Raw genomic sequence first — 17,857 nt, 5'->3', positions numbered from 1 at the left:
TCTATGATAATATCTTAATTGGTATTTTGCCACGCACACATTCACTGTCTCATGTAACCAAACCGGATAGACTACTGTGCATGTGGAAAGAGAGCACATAGGTGTGCACAGTGAGCAAGATGAGCTAGCGAAGCTGCTAAAAATGAGTGAGCAACAGTGCCAGGGGATAAATTCAGCCTCACAATCTATGTTGTTAGATTTAATTGCAAGACTGGGATCATCCTCACTTGTGTGGAAGTGGTTTTTAGCTTTAGAAAGACTACTGATGCTAAAAAGATGGCAATCTGCAAATCATTAAAAACAGCTCAACAACCACCTTGTTTTATCATCTGTGAACTAACCATCACTCAGAATATGGAGAATACGAAAAGTTACAGGAGTCAACTGTCCACAACAGGTCTAAATCACCCAAGATAAAAGCAGAAAAACACACTCCGAAAACTTCAGCAGAATCATTTGGCAAATTTGCAAAAGCAATTCAAGTAAAATCAATCCAGTACAAGGCCCCATAGGTCTCAAGAAAATAAAAAAAAAAAGCAAATCCATATAGACGAATTATTAATCCATTCAAGCTCCTTTTATTTCGATAGCTGTCTTGGTTAGGGGTCCTCCATTCCAAAGCACATTTTTTAATTTAGTTCTTTAAAACTAAAATCACACTGATAACCGCCTCCATGCCCCATAGGAATTCAGAGAAGGCAAGTCTCTGCACAATGCCACTGAAAAACAGATCAAGAGCTACTTGATACCCGAGGTAGACAGTAACATAAATCCACTAGAGAGGTGGAAAGCACAAGAAGTAAATTTCCCCAAATTGGAAAAACTTGCAGAAGAGTACTTGTGCATCCCTGCCTCAAGCAGCCCTTCTGAGAGGGTTTTCAGCACTAAAGGAAATGTTGTAATATGTAACAGTGTTGCCCTGAAGCCAGGTGCTATGGACACACTGGTGTTTCTGTCACAAATCTTGAAGTTTCCTCAGTAGAATATTACAATTGTTTCATTTTTTCTGATATCTTTATGCAATAATCAAGGACTTTGTTAAATGGTGCGACTCAAACCACCTACACCTGAACACCAGCAAAACCAAGGATCTTGTGGTGGATTTTAGGAGACCCAGATCATCAGAGGTGACTGTGTGCAGAGGGTGCAGACCTATAAATACCTGGGAGTGCAACTGGATGATAAATTGGACTGGACTGCCAATACTGATGCTCTGTGCAAGAGAGGACAGAGCCGACTATACTTCCTTAGAAGGCTGGCATCCTTCAACATCTGCAATAAGATGCTGCAGATGTTCTATCAGATGGTTGTGGCGTGTGCCCTCTTCTACACAGTGGTATGCTGGGGAGGCAGCATAAAGAAGAAGAACGTCTCACGCCTGGACAAACTGGTGAAGAAGGCAGGCTCTATTGTAGGCATGGTGCTGGACAGTTTGACATCTGTGGCAGAGTGACGGGCACTGAGCAGGCTCCTGTCAATCATGGAGAATCCACTGCATCCACTAAACAGTGTCATCTCCAGACAGAGGAGCAGCTTCAGCAACAGACTGCTGTCAATGTCCTGCTCCACTGACAGACTGAGGAACTTGTTCCTCCCCCACACTATGCAACTCTTCAATTCCACCCGGGGCGGTAAACGTTAACATTATACAAAGTTATTGTCTGTCTTACGTGCATTTTTTTTATCACTCTTTAATTTAATATGGTTTCCTTCTCAGTATGCTGCTGCTGGAGTATGTGAATTTCCCCTTGGGATTAATAAAGTATCTATCTATCTATCAATATTGGACAGAGCTTGAAGATAGTTTGTCTAAAAATGTTAAAGGTTTGGGTTTTTTGCATCTTTGTGCAATATTAGACAGAACTTATTGACAAATAAATGTTAACAAATGGTCATTCCTTAGCCTCCCTGTAAAAGTTCATGCCAGAATACTAGGAGACTCTACCCACTCATGGAACTTCATATCTAGGAGGGTCAATGTGGATTGCATCCAGACCGGGGAATGTTGGACCAACTCTTTAGCCTCATGAGGATTCTGGAGCGGGCACGGGAGTACATCCATTTGGTCTTACATGTGTTTTGTGGACTTGGAGTATGTGTGTTGCTTGAGGGATTCTGTTGGGGGTGCTGAAAGTGCATGGGGTTCCAGGGTCTCTAATAAGAGCTATTTAGTCCCTGTATAATCACAGTTTAAGCTGTGTCCAGATACTCAGAAAAACACTAGCACCATTTCCAGTAGGTGTATAAATCCACCAGTGCTGTGCATTGTCTACTATCCTGTTAGTGATTTTCATGGACCGGATATCAAGTCACAACAGCAGACAGGAGGGAGTCAGAATCAGTGGACTAATTTTTTACAGCATTGACTTCATTGGGCTGTGAACTCCAGCATGCATTTTGAACGGTCTGCAACAAAGTGCACAGTGACAGGGATGAGGATCAGTACCTCTAAATCCGAGGCCATGGTCCTCAGAAGGAAAAAGGTGGACTTTCCTCTCCGAGTGGGAGGTAAGTTACTGCCTCAAGCACAGGAGTTTAAGTACCTTAGGGTCTTGTTCACAAATAAGGAAAAAAGGGATGATTTGATTGACAGAAGGCTTGGGGTGGCAAGGGCAGTTATGCAGTGACCATACTGAATCTGTAGTGATGAAAAAGGAGCCCAAAAGAATGAGATTGCGGGTACAAGCTTTATACAGAGGGTGGCTGAGCTTTCCCTTAGAGATAGTGTGAGAAGCATAGACATCCATGAGAGGCTCAGAGTAGGGCCGCTGATCCTCCACATCGAGAGGAGCCAATGGAGGTAGTTTGGGCATCTATTATGGATGCCTCATGGATGTCTCCCTTTAGAGGTTTTATAAGCACTGCTAGCTGGAAGAAGACCCCGGGGAAGACCCAGGGCTTGCTGGGATGATTATATCTCCCAGATGGCCTGGAAATACCTTGGGATCCAACAGTATGAGCAGAAAGTGTAGCTGGGGAAAGGGATATATGGGCCTCATTGTTAAGACTATTTACCTGCAACTCAGTTTCAGATATGCGGTGGAAAATGAATGTTAATAAATTTTTCAATCCATTATAGTTAATTTTTTACGATTATAATTTTCTGGTCATTTTGTCATTTATGTCTCCAGATATTTTCTTATGTTTCTTCTGAGCTCCTATTTTCCAAACTTGTTTTGGTGTGTACACTCATTACCTTATTCATTGATATCAATTAGTTATTACATTTTATCACACTGTTATTTCGTCATTTATATTTCTCTTGATATATTTTTTCAGTCCATTATTACCATTTGTATTACTACTATTTGTTGGTAATTTGGTGATTTAATCTCCTCTAGATACTTTCTTCTGCTTATATTTTTTCATTTCCTATTTTTCCATATTGTTTTGATGTATAGATAAATGTTTACTTATTCATGGATATAAATTAGTTATTATACATTCTTTTATTGTACTGTTACCATGCTGCTAACTTTGCATCTGTTTTTATTCTCTCCACTATTTTCCTAAATTGAGTATCCATTAACTTTTTCATTTTCTTTGTTCACTATGTTCATTTATTTCTTTGAATGTGAACTACTGTTTTCTGCTGTATATATATTTTTGAACATATATTTTTGTAACATCTTGTTATCTATTTCTTTAAATATATTATATTTTGATATATTATTTGTTATATTCTGCTGCTGTTACCTACCATTACTATGAGTCACCCTACTATAAACAGTTTATTGCGATGGCTTATTTTTTAAATAAGCAGTAACATCTTAGCATTTAATATATTTGCACTTGTTGGTGACACCAGTGCTTATGCCACAAAATAAATGTTCTTTGTATACCTGATTTGGAGATGAGAACATCTATTTTGCACTATTTTATGCATCAGGTGGAAGGCAGCTCTACCTGCCAATGAAGGTATGTGGCATTATTATTGTATACATAGGTGGTTGATTAGTATGCTCCATATACAGTTGTTTCAGGTTGGCAACCAGGTAGGGTTCAAGGTACATTCGTGTATGCACATTTACAAGATGACTGTAAGGTAAATTGCCTACAAATGGGTGTATGCAAAGTTTTATAAATCAGATTTTTTTTTTGGTAAATGCATGCTTTCACACTCAAATCCACAAAGTTTTATAAACGAGACCCCAGGGTACAGCAAAATGGATCTCTACAGTGACATTATTTCCCTAAGTTAGAGGCTGCAAGAGATACTGGAAAACCTTACATTAAAAATACAAAATATATTAAGAACATTAAACTATTAAAGTAAGGCACACATTTAAAATTAGACTGATAAATTACATTTGCAACAGCATATAGTCAACCACTACTTTACTATTTTGATCACACAAGCTCAGTACTGAAGGAAAAGGCTGAACTCTCCAGCATATCAGTGTTGTACTACAAAATACTTTAAATTGTTTATTTTTTTGGTTCGTAATATTAAAATTTTTGAAAATGTAAAAATAGATTATACATAACTGAACACAATAGCTCAGGTATTTTTACAGCCTGCTCATACTACTTGAATGTCCCTGTTGTGAATACACAGCTGCAATGTATTGAATATAATTTTATAATACCATGAACTACTGACATTATCCAAGGCTATGTTTAGAAGGATGTTGAACATAAATCAAGCACCCAAATTAGATATGATGCAATCAACTTTACCAGCAATTTTAAAGCAGACCATGTATCCTATTTAACACCACATTTTAAAATAATGTTAATCTAGTTAGGCCTTTAAGACAACAAAATGGTGACAGAAAAAAAAGTTTGACAATTACTACAGTAATCCCTCGCTATATCACGCTTCGACTTTCACCGCTTCACTCTATCGCAGATTTTATATGTAAGGATATATATATATATATATATATATATATATATATATGTAAGCATATTTAAATATATATCGCAGATTTTTCGCTGGTTCGTGGGTTTCAGTGGACAATGGGTCTTTTAATTTCTGGTACATGCTTCCTCAGTTGGTTTGCCCAGTTGATTTCATACAAGGGACGCTACTGGCAGATGGCTGACAAGCTATCCAATCAGAGCACGTATTTCATCCTCTTTAATAAAATCCCTGTGTGCATCCAGGTGTCCGTGTGTGGGTGTCTTCTGGTGAAGTGCGCATGCGCGGTGCAATGCGCAATATTACTGTCAGAGAAAGTTAGAGGCGTATTACTGCGAGAGGAAATTAAAGGTACACAATACAGTGACGCATATTACAGCCACATACAAGCCAGTATTACTGTCAGAGGAGATTAAAGACATATTACCGACGTGCACGCCTGTATTACCGCCAGAGAAAATTAAAGGTATATTACGGACGTGCAAGCCAGCGGACATACAAGACGGCATCCTTCAATAAGGGCGCGCACAGGCATCCTTCAATAAGGGCGCGCACAAAAAGGCGAGCCTCAAAAGGGCGACCTCAATTGGGCGCAGCGAATAAAGGTGCGCGTAAATAAAGGTCTGCACCTTTGCTGCTCTTCACATATTCCAGAGCCATTTGAACTAAATTATCTACAAACGCCTTTATTCGTCGCGCTCAATTGAGGTCGCCCTTTTGAAGCTCGCCCTTATTGAATAGAGCCGTACAAGACAGTATTACTGTCACAGAAAATGAAAGACACACAATACACGGTGGCAGCCCACGAAGAATGGTCAGCTCATTAAGTAAACATCAACAAAAGAAAGGCTGAAAGAAAGAAAAATACAACCAACAAAAAGAATGAGGTCAAAGTCCCTTGCCATTTAATATAGACTGCTACTGCTAATGTTTATGTACTACTGTTCTAGCGCCCATTATTGTAATGGGCTAAATGACTAGTATTAAATAAAACTCCTCAAATGTATTGTAAGCACGGGGGCTGTTTGCACCCCTAGAGGATACGGCCACTCCTCAAAAAATGCTGAAAGACTACCTTCACATTGCTCCTTTCATTGCTGGGCTTACTTGTGGTTGCTTTGTTGCGCGATATGCTTCCCGCACGGTGCTTCACATACTTAAAAGCACAAACAGTACCTATTGATTTTTGATTGTTTGCTTTTTTCTCCCTCTCTCTGACATTCTCTGCTCCTGACGCGCACTCCTTTGAAGAGGAAGATATATTTGCATTCTTTCAATTGTGAGACGGAACTATCATCTCTGTCTTGTCATGGAGCACATTTAAACTTTTGAAAAAGAGACAAATGTTTGTTTACAGTGTTTGAATAAAGTTTCTGTCTCTCTACAACCTCCTGTGTTTCTGTCCAAATCTGTGATCCAAGCATGACAATATAAAAATAACCATATAAACCATATGGTTTCTACTTCGCGGATTTTCACCTTTCGCGGGGGGTTCTAGAACGCAATCCCCACGATCAAGGAGGGATCACTGTATATAATATACAAAAACTTTGTCCCTTTGTAATCTTGGTTATACTTTTATACTTTAACTGTTTTATTCTGAAAGCTGCCTTTGATAGGACAAGCTTTTAAAAATATGTCACATATTCATTCTAAAATTAGCATCTCAGTTAAGTGTGGTATTTGTTATTGTGGCCAAACTTATCTCTGCAGAAAAAAAAATTCTTCCCAAAAAAAAATACACAGAACCATCTCAAGTTTCTTTTGCAAAATTAATATGCCTTTGCCTTGGCTACTTCTTTGAAATAACACCTTGCTAGGATAAGAATTCAAACATCAGCTATAAGAATAGAGGTATACCAATGATCTTAATTTAGTGATTTTCACTATAAAATACTTGATAGGTGATTAATAAAATGGCCAATCACAAAATAGATTTTTTGGCATCTGGTTTTCTAACCACCTGTGCAATCTCAATGAGATTGGGTGGTTCAAAGTTAATTGGAGGATCAGCCCCAAAAACCATGGATCCAGAGATGTCCAATGTCCTAGTCGGAGGGTCAGCTTTAAACAGCTGCTCAAAGTAGCCAGCCCAGCGGGTGACAACTGCAACGTCACCCATAAGGCCCATTCCATCACCGGCCCTTAACGCGACTCTCTAAGGAACAGATACAGATGTCCGTAATGCTTTGATTCTTCTGTAAGATGTACGTGGGTCACTAGATCATAGATGGTAAGCCACTTGCTCACAGATTCCTCTAAAAAACACCTCCTTAACAGTCCTCAGAACCCACGCAGGTGAAGGCAGGAAAGGTTGCAGGGATCTTTGGTATCTGGGGTGAATTTCTTCAGGCTGGTGGGAAGGCTGTACACTGGTATATGAGTGCTGCACAGAGTGAAGGCAGACCTCTGCATTTTCCCCAATTGATCCTGGTGTTCATCAGAGGTGTGTTCTTGCTCCTGGTCTGTTCCATGCTTGCATGAACTAGGTGTTGAGCAGGGTTGTAGGGTCGAGCAGCTATGGGGCATCTGCTGGTGAAGATTTACTGATCTTGACACAGAGTACATGGAGGCTCTGATCAGGGCTTTTGAGAGACTGAGTGTCTGCGGTTTGCAAGTGATCTAGATAAAAACAAACAACCAGGCCTTTAATGACCTCTTGGGCACAGTCATCGGCAGTGTGTCGGTTTATGGAAAGAGTCGACTGTATCAAGAAGTTTACTTCCCTTGGTAGTGACATTCATGGGTTGGGTTTGGAGAATCATGAGGTCACTGGAAAGGAGTGTGTGGCGCTCCCAACATCTTTGCAAAAGGACAAATGTCCAAGACTTTAGAGTAATGGTGCTTCCTGTTTTGATATATGGTTGCGAGATATGGACACTATCCAGTGACCTGAGATGAAGACTAGACTCCTTGGGTACTACTGGTTTTATTTTGTGTTGGATGAGCAGTTGCTCATGGAGACCCAAATGAGGCACATTATCTGCATTGTGTGGGAGTGTCAGGTACTACAGCCATGTGACTCGATTCCCCAAAGGTGATCAGACTCGTGGGATCCTTATTGTTGAGGACTCGAGCTGCTGGACCAGGCCAAGGATACGCCCACGTAACACCTTGCTGTGGCAGACAGGTGGCCATTTCCAGAGGGTGGGACTAAATCATGTGTCTGCAAACCTGGACCCCGAGCTGTTTCATTGTGTGGTGGGAGAGGTAATGCGCTGTACCAGTGCATGCTCCCAAACCTGACCTGCTTTTCTAAGCTTTACTGTAATTTAGTTGATTTGCTCCTTTATGCAATGAATTACAGTACCTGAGCTGGAGCATGTGGTTTGTTTTTGCTGCAAACTTTCTGCAAAAACAGAACAGCAAAGCTGACCTTAGCAAGGAGAAGACTGGATAGCCTTTAAATTAAAGAAAGTGGAATAATAAACGGGCGGCACAGTGGCGCAGTGGTAGCGCTGCTGCCTCGCAGTTAGGAGATCCGGGTTTGCTTCCCGGGTCCTCCCTGCATGGAGTTTGCATGTTCTCCCAGTGTCTGCGTGGGTTTACTCCGGGTGCTCCGGTTTCATCCCACAGTCCAAAGACATGCAGGTTAGGTGCACTGGCGATTCTAAATTGGCCCTAGTGTGTGCTTGGTGTGAGGGTGTGTTTGTGTGTGTCCTGCGGTGGTTTAGCACCCTGCCCGGGATTAGTTCCTGCCTTGTACCCTGTGTTGGCTGGGATTGGCTCCAGCAGACCCCTGTGACCCTGTGTTCGGATTCAGTGGGTTGGAAAATGGATGGATGGTTGGAATAATAAACTGAGAAAAACGAATATGAGGAGTCATCCTCTGCAGTTAGGCAAACATCCAGAAAAGCTGCTTTAATTAATTCAGACCTTTTTATTTTGTCCTTTAATTAAAATGAACATTGCTTGTCTGAGTTTAGATGGTGAACAAGCTTGTGTTAAGTACAGCAGCATACACTTTCAATTAGACAAATTTTGCTGTTAAGCTAATATGTCTATTGCTTACTGAGCAGCAATTTAAAATTCTTCTTCCTCTTTTCTTATTCTACTTTTACTTGTAAAGTTGTTAAGCATGTTAGCATTGCATCTTCTTGATAAATATCTTATAAACATTTGATAGATTTGTGACTCTTTGTAAAGGTTTGTACTGTGTTTGTCAAAATTTATAACACACACAAACATAAGTTTAGACCAGAGGTGTTACCTGTTCATTTTTTAATAACAACATGAAAATCTGCAAACTCTGACCATATAAATACTGCATAATTAAAATGGTCACCCATACTTATAATTTCATCTCAAGAATTAGGAAGGGCTAGCTAGTACACTGAAGAAAACACTTGTATAAATATAGCAAATGTATATTTTAACTGCAAAAACGGCTGTAGTGCAATTAATAATTAAAAATTATTAAAACCTATAAGTATATACTGTGTACTTACATTTAAGTAGTGTTGAACCGCCAATATCAATTATTTGAATCAATGCGTGAAAATATATATTTTTGTTAGACAAAATGATGAAACTTTCTTTAAAGTTGTTTTGCTTCAGGTAAGAAATTAATTACATGCTGTCATATTATCTGAAGCATTTTAAATTACTTTTATGATATCTGTATTCTGGATAAATATTTTATGTACATAACAGTGAAAAGTACATATTTTTAAGGGAACTGTTTTTATTTTAGAATTTATATGGTCAGAGTTTACAGATTTTCATTTTATTACTAAAAAATGAACAGGTAACACCTCTGGTGTAAAGGTAAACTATAAAAATAAAGTTCAGACTTAACTATATGCGTACAAGTCTTATGTTCTTTATTAATGCAGGAGCTTAGTGTAAACATTTTTGTTAAAAAAAAGATAAAAAAAATAAAATTGATTCAGAATAGGTGAATCTAGTAACATGAAATCGGTATCAGCATTAAAAAAGACCTGATCGGAGCGTTCCTGATTGGAGATCCACAAATGTCGTTCTATGGTTCTTTTTAAAACCACATACAAGCTTCCTAATTGCTCTTTGAAATAACTGAAGGATGTCCACAACTTTAAAGGACCATGGTAAGTTTGTGAATTGGTATTACTTTTCTTTATAACGAAGTACTTCCAGACTCATGATAACCTAAAACACTATGGATGAGGGCTCTTCAGATTGTGCTGTGTTCAGTAACAAATAAGAATTAGGCCAGGTTAAACTTGTACACTTTATCAAACTTTTGTTTTTATCCTATTTAACCTATAATCTGCAACATTTCCTTATAACAATGTACATAATTCATGGAAATAATTTCTTTTTAAAACCAGAATAAGTACTTTTGATTACAGACGGATTTGATAGTCAAACATGCTGTAAATAAAATTAAAATTCACAGATTTTCAAACATCACTGCATTACAATTCTACAATACAACAATTCAAAAAGGATTTCTTCTTTGTAACAGCAATTCACAAGCTTGAATTACCTTTCATTAGCAATAGTTTTGTGTATGGTTGTGAAACAATTCTATTAATTACTGATGATCACAGTTGTGATGCACATTTTAACCACCGTTAAATCCATTTAATGCTAAAGGATGAGACCATTCTGGCAACATTGAGCACAGAAATGAAAAAAAGAAAAAAAAAAAAAAAAAACCCTTATTGGCAGGAAGCACTCAATACATACACACACACACTTACACCAGGCAAATCAACTTAACACGCACATCTCTGCAACAGAAAACTGAACTCAGGAATCTGGACCTATTAAATGGTGGTTGCACTGCAACAACTTAATTTGTGCCCTCGTTCAAACATGATTTAAATTAAACTTATAATATGGCAACATTCTGGTACATCAGAAATGCCTCACAAATTGAACAGCAGCAGAGGGCAACCTGCACAGAAATTGCATATGCATATTATGCAAAACCATTTCTGCAGGTAACCTTTAAAAGTCAAATGAAACATTTACAGGTGTAATTCAGAAATAACACATCTAAACATATATGCTTTACATAGTAATGTAAATTTCATTAATCCGATGGAAAGATGACTAATGTGGAGATATATTTCAAAAGTCTAAGTTAAATGTAATAAATCGCTCAGTTATAACAACTAATTATGGCATCTTAGTTGAGATAATAATGCAACGACAGGAGTGAACACTAAATATTTACCACAGTCAAAGCAAATGCTTCTGCCGTGCTTTAGCACACACACACACACACACGTTTTTAAAGTCAAATACTAATCGTGGAAGGCTAAGCTCTTCCTAGGCACTAATCAGTTGTGATCGCAAAACAAAACAAAGGTGGGGCACTTCACTGTACTTCACACGAACGAACACTTCCAAACGTTCACACACGGTTAAGGAGGAAAAAACACAGAGCCGTAAACAGTTAAAAAAATAAGACAAAAGAAACGCACCCGATAATTATGGTGTTGTTCAATGAGAACTAACCGCATCACTCACATTGTTCAACACTTAACACTGTACACCTCAAAGCATACGATTTGCTAACTGTAAGGCGATGTTTATGCAGATGTCTATGGAAACTTTCTTTTCTCTCTGTGAAAAAAGTTAGACTCATTGCAAATCTGTTCCAGCCATATATAATAACGTCTGAAGTGTCAGGTAGCGCTTTCACGGAGACCCTGGTACACTCTTATCACGCAGACCCGTCTCTACAAATACAATTTCTCTCCGATTGGCTGTCGCGATGTACCCGAATCAGGACACCATGACTGAACTCCTGCTTAGAGTCGCCATACAGTGGAAGACCCGAACGGAAATGCCCTGTTAGCATACGTTTCTTTGGCAGTGGCTCACCTTCACTGCATTCACCAGCTCGTTGTAGTTAAACTCTGTGGAGGCTTTATCACTCGGCTCTGACAGTCGAAGGTTGAGACGCAGTGTAATGCCACGCTGCTCCGTCTGCTCGGTGTCCACTTTACTTTCTGGGGCACCAGGAAAGAGGCCACCACCGCCTCCAACCGTCGGAAGCCCAGGGGTGCCAGGCTCATCTTCCCGACGGCGCTTCCGCGGGTCCGGTGAGGACAGGGTGATGAAGGCCACTTTCCTGGGCTCTGCCATCACCGGCTCCTGCGCCCTGGCCAAATTCTGTCGTGTTGCGACTCTTGATATCTGTCTTTACTACAATCCAGGAACAAAAAAAAAAAGAAAAATCACCACGCTTTCAAACACAATCTAGCAGTTAGACCTCTTGTTGTTTCTTCTCGTTACTGCTTGGCGCTACTATAGGGCGGCCATCTTGACCTGGACGTAAATAGCCTGACGGCACCGGGGCGACCACGCAGCGCAGGCGGGATGTAAAAAAACCAAACCCGCCCCTAAATGGCTGCCAACCAATTGGAGGAATGAGTAGGCTGCGACCGCACTGCAATTGGCGCCATGTCGGCTCTAACTGTGATGCGTTGCTTCACTAGTTTATGAAATGAGAGGGAGCCACAATGGCATACACGACTTTATAGTTTCATACACTGAAATGAGCCCCCACCCCCGCCACGGTGCTAGAAAACCCCGGGGCGTTCTATAAATACACATATTCCCGGGATTTAAAGCTATAGTAACAATGTTGTCGATTCCGAAGAGACAGACTGTGAAAGGTGACGCTGAAAGAACGCACATAGTGCTTTGGATCTTGAATATTACATTCAGTAATACAATCTGATTCTGCTCACGTATTTGTTAACCTTAATATTTTTTCATCTAAAGCTTTTCTCATCGTACACGTTAAAAGAAATACATAATCCCGTACGTTTGCTTGTGTTTGCTGACTTGTTCTCTGTCTTTGACCTTTTTCAGTAGGTTTATAATAAGGTATAATAATCTTAATACAAATACTATTTATAAAGGTAAAACAATAATTTGTATCTTAACCAGAAGGAGTTTTGAACATATCTCACAAGTTTCAGTATCGTTACGATGACAACCCTTGTCCTTTAGAACTGACTTTAAAATCCTACTGATGGTTTGTAAAGCTCTTTCCTATATTTTGGAATGCTTGCCCCCTTAAGTCAAATAGAACTCTTTGATCTTCTAATGGTTGTCCACTTATTATTCCAAGAGCCAAGCATAAAAGAAGTGGTGAGGTGACCTTTTGCTGTTATGAACCAAAATGTTTCCAACAGATACACAAGACTATCATTTGTATTACATTTAGAGTATTTACATTTATTTGCTTAGCAGATGCTTCTATCCAAAGTGACTTACAAAACAGGTAAGCATAATCAATTAAGTAGCAGTCTGGAGACTGTTTGGCGACAAGACTTACAGGACAAGGGTACAAAATTGATCATGACAAGTGAAAGCACATAAGGAGTGACAATACCTAACAACTAATATCAGTTACACAGAAATTTCTCAAACAAGAGAGTCTTCAAATGTTTCTTAAAAGCTTTGTGGGAGTCAGAGTTTTGAATACAGGTGGGCAGCTTGTTCCACCAGTTAAAAGCTACCCTTGAAAAGAGTCTGGACTGAGGCAGAGGCGGCCTCACCAGACACCATTCATAATCAGACCTGAGAGGTCAAGAACAACAACAACAACAACATTTATTTATATAGCACATTTTCATACAAAAAGTAGCTCAAAGTGCTTTACATAATGGAGAGAAGAAAAATAAAAGACAAAATAAGAAATTAAAATAAGACAACATTAATTAAGAAGGACCATAGGACCTCACAAGTGTCTATATATATATATATATATCTGTATATATAAATGCTGACCCATTGACAACTCTGTAGGGAAGCCTCAAAGATCTGAACTTATACATGCTACCACCAGAAGCCAGTGTAGTAATCTCAAAAGAGGAGTGACGTGTCCGCCTTGGCTGGTTGAACACAAGACATGCTGCCGCATTTTGAACCATCTGCAGCGGCTTAGTGACACATACCAGTACTCCTGCCAGCAGAGAGTTGTAGTTGTCCAGACATGAAAGACCACAGCCTGGACCAGGAATTGTGGTGTATAATTCTGTCAGATATGGTCTGATCTTGCAGATATTTGTATATAACCGTGGATCATTCAAAAAAAAATTACTAAAAACTAACTTCTAAAATTTGGCTTGTTTGTATCTCCCTTTAGATTCTACTCCTAATAAACAATACATATATAGACTTGACATATTCTTCATGGATTTGCAATCATTATTAACCTCTACTTTTCTCTGCTTTCTTTTCCACTACCTGATCAAAGTCCTGTGCAGACACCTGTGATGCTTGAATGAAAGCAGACATCCTAACCTTGAACAAGACCCACTGTATCAAATCCTCTCAGAGAAAGCCTAAAAAACAATTAGGAACGATTGAAGTACATTTCTGTTAGGTAGAATGCCCAGTGGGAGCTGAGTGCGGACCCCGTGCAAATTTTTTTTTCTCCAGCTTCTCACCTTTAGAGTTTTTTTTTGTGTTTTTTTCTGTCCTCTCAACTATCTGACTTTATCATCAGACTCATCTTTAGAGACTTAAAAAGGGCACTATATATAAGGACTCTACTTTTTTACTAATTATATATTTATTTTATGTAAGTGTGTGTTGATTTATATTTTTTAAGATATTCATTCCTTATTATTCTTATAGTGAGAAGTCAAGTAAAATGACACCTTTTATTGGCTAACTAAAAAGATTACAATATGCAAGCTTTCAAGGCAACTCAGGCCCCTTCTTCAGGCAAGATGTAATACAGAAACTGGAGTTACCTGCGTTTATATACACACTAATTTTTATTTATTTTTCTTTTCTTGTAACTTTTTTCTTTAGCATTGTGTATGAAAATGTGCTATAGAAATAAATGGTGTTGTTGAAGCATATACATAACAAATATAAGAAAAAGGTGAATGCCAGAGGAATATCTGTAACAAGAATTGTTTTCCAAATATATAAGTAAAATTAAACTTTGATAACAAGTTTTGTGTTTTGGCACCCTTGTTATTTTTAATATTTTTATAGATGAAAGATAAAAGGTAAGACAGGAGTTTTTTTGGAATCAATAGATCTGTAATATTTTCTTTTTTTGCTACGCTAATCCAAATTGTCAAAAGTAACAGCTCTAAGTTTAAAGTTGATGGAGGGGTTTTCATCCAGAACAGGCAAGAACTTTTAAATGGGTTAGTTGTACATGAATTACATCAAATGTAGGTAATGAAAATTTTTGTGCCCATACACATATAGTAGATATAAAGAAATGTCTGTGGCACAGCTTCCTCTTTTCTATACTCTTGCTTTAGTTTTTATTTTTCTCATCCCTCTTTATTCCAACTTCTTTGATATTTGCCTGTCCATAATGTTAATACCCTACATACATTTATATTAAAGACATCCGTCGGGAAATGACAACAAACTTTCACTAGTGACATATGAAAGTAAACCAGAGAGAAAATCCATGTTGTGCGGGAACTTAAAAAACTGGCCTAATGTGTTTAGCATTTTTACAAAATGGAAAAAAAATGGAGGTCAGCTGTACAGGATGTATCCCAGTGGGCCACCACAGTCCAAGTTGACTCATGTTCAGAGATAATTTTATCACAAGTGCTGTATTATAAAATAATACACTACTTTGTCAAACACGTGATTTTGGGGAGAGTCTTACGGGATCACATAAACTCTTCAATTTCCATCCCTAAGATGGAGAAAACAATCCTGCAAGATGCCTGACGTCAATTCCACCTTGCCATCACAAGCCCATCCTTTTCCAGTCTTGACGATATATAAACTGCCTGACCAGTGGAAATCTGTGTTCATTTTCAGAAAAGCTAACTAGGACGTTAGACCTCATGGCAGCAAATTCTAATCCTGGCTGAAAGTGCCAGTTATACTACCTTCATGAGTCTTTACTGGCCTTACTACATTCTGGACATTAAATGGGGTACACCCATCAGGACCCCAACTCTTTGTATGCTTTTATGTGCTTTGTTTACAATTTTTGCAATCTTCTTATATAATACGCTACCGTGGCAGTTCGTTTGTCTGTCCTGGATTTTAAATCACCTGTAGCTCACAAACCGTTTGAACTATTGACCTGAAATTTGGTACACATATACTATGTGACGTCTACTATCCACTTTCAGGTGATGATTGACCTCCAAGGTTATTCCTCTTTTTATTTTATTGTAGAATCAACTCTCAGCAGCCAGCACTGCGGTGCATGTGTACGGGTGCTATTCTCATCCCTACCACCTTCGCCATCACTTCCTCTACCTCTTCAAATCTTAAATCATTCTTGAGGCAGATTGAAGACTTAAGTGCCAGCTTAAGTAAAAATTAAAAAAAAAATGTACTAAGTAATTGCAACACAAACACTGTCTTAATCAGTTTTAATGAAAAGATGCCGACAAAAGATGAGAAGAAGTGGCCGCTAGGGTGGAGAAAAGAAGAGCTGCTCAGGAAGCAGCAAGAGCATCAACCTCTGAGCAAATGAATGCTAAACGTACAGAGAAAGAGCATGAAAACTATGAATGCTCAAGTCAAGTGTATTCACTGCATGTTATTGTGCAGTGCGCCATTACTGGTTATTCAATAATTTATTTTAAAAGTACAATTTCATTAACAAGCCTCTTTTGTGTGTTTGTGTGCAAAAGATGTCCAATATTTACTGGGTAGGCTTTGTATACATTTAGTGCAATGTGATGAAAGGAGCAAAGATCTAAGTTTTACTTCAGCTGGTATTAAAACTGTTTTCAGCTTTCAGGGTTGTCTTCATTGACAAGATTATTAAGACAAAGCTGAGATTTAGGTGGCATTTAATTTAAGAACATTAGGGCTGCATCTCTTCTGTCTTTGGTGTGGACTAGAATGGTTCTGCAAAAGGAATGAGGATTAATTCATCCATAGTCCTCTCATGCAAAAGAGTGGTTTGTTCTGAGCAGGAAAATGATGAGCAGTAACCTAAAGTGGAGGAGTTCAAGTTCCTCAAGATCTTAATCACGGGTAAGAGTACAAGTGGATCACTAGATTAGCCAACACATTGCTGCAGTCATGGTGGTAAACAGGAGGATAAGCCCTCAAGTAAACATTTGATTTAGCACTGTGTCTATGTTCCTTTCCTCACATATGATCATAAGCTTTGGGTTGTGGCTAAAATAATGAGATTGCAGCACCAATGCAGTAAGCTGCTGCAATGAGGTTTCTGCAAAGAATGATTGGGCTCACCTTCCATGACAGGGTGAGGATCTCAGTAGTACAGGAGTACCTTTGACTAGAACTGCTAATTTTTCCATAGGTCCTCATTAAAACCTCAAAGACAGCAGGATCATGAGGCTTTCATGCTGATAATGAAGTTCAAGTAAGCATGCTTTAGTATAACCTGTATTAGTGTAACAGGTACAGTATGCTGCCCCAGTCGAGGTTCTTATCTACCGCTGAGCATTCTGTGTCTGTGTTGATTTACAGCCCCATGAGGCTGCCTCTCCTGCTTTACTGGGAGTGAAAAACAATATTAGGGGTATTTAACAGGCATCATGGCAGTCCTATGATCAGGTTAAGAGGCCTAGAAATAAAATCTGTAAGCATCACCGCCCGATTCATTTCAAAAAGTAAATGTAACAGGCAAAAAGCACAAGGACTGACAGATACGATAACATCTTTCAGATGAGCAACTAAGTTAAAAAGTAGCCGCATAAAAGAGGATCAATAAAGAGGACCCAAACGTATTGGCTTAGGGCATTCTGAAAGGTGAAGAGTGTCCTGAGTTCAATGGGGCAATGTGTCCATCACACATCTATTTGCTACTGTAGGCAAATGGGCACAGGACCACACACTTCATAGACTGGAAGATGGCTGAGAGATGGTTAGACATCAAACTTATGACACACAAGTGACAGAGCTGTAGTCACTGAGATACAGAGAGACCTTTTTCCAGATTACTCTATATTTATTTGGTACATGTTAATTTATTTGTTTTACTCTTTACACTTGAGTATGATTGTTAATTAATTTGTGTGTGATGCTAGTATACTGCAGTTTACTCTTGGGAACAATAAAGTATTA

The 17,857-nt window shown here is 38.8% G+C and overlaps 1 protein-coding gene across 5 annotated transcripts in view; it reads right to left on the bottom strand.

Moving 5' to 3' along the window:
• The window catches only part of ubn2a (ubinuclein 2a), a 115,375-nt gene extending 103,221 nt beyond the window's left edge, over positions 1 to 12,154 (bottom strand). For 4 of the 5 annotated variants that reach the window (XM_028815565.2, XM_028815567.2, XM_028815566.2 and 1 more), the window contains exon 1: positions 11,681 to 12,152. In XM_028815565.2, the coding sequence (XP_028671398.1) occupies positions 11,681 to 11,944 (264 nt within the window). In that variant the 5' untranslated portion in view covers positions 11,945 to 12,152. Of the gene's footprint in view, positions 1 to 11,680 lie in introns of all 5 variants that reach the window. The other variant, XM_051934494.1, reaches the window with a different exon arrangement.
• Between the last annotated feature and the right edge of the window lie 5,703 nt (positions 12,155 to 17,857).

This window comes from Erpetoichthys calabaricus, chromosome 12, assembly GCF_900747795.2.
Source record: "Erpetoichthys calabaricus chromosome 12, fErpCal1.3, whole genome shotgun sequence".
Taxonomy (NCBI): domain Eukaryota; kingdom Metazoa; phylum Chordata; class Cladistia; order Polypteriformes; family Polypteridae; genus Erpetoichthys; species Erpetoichthys calabaricus.
The sequence above is the reverse complement of the archived record's forward strand: the minus strand, read 5'-3'. Positions and strand labels throughout refer to the sequence as shown.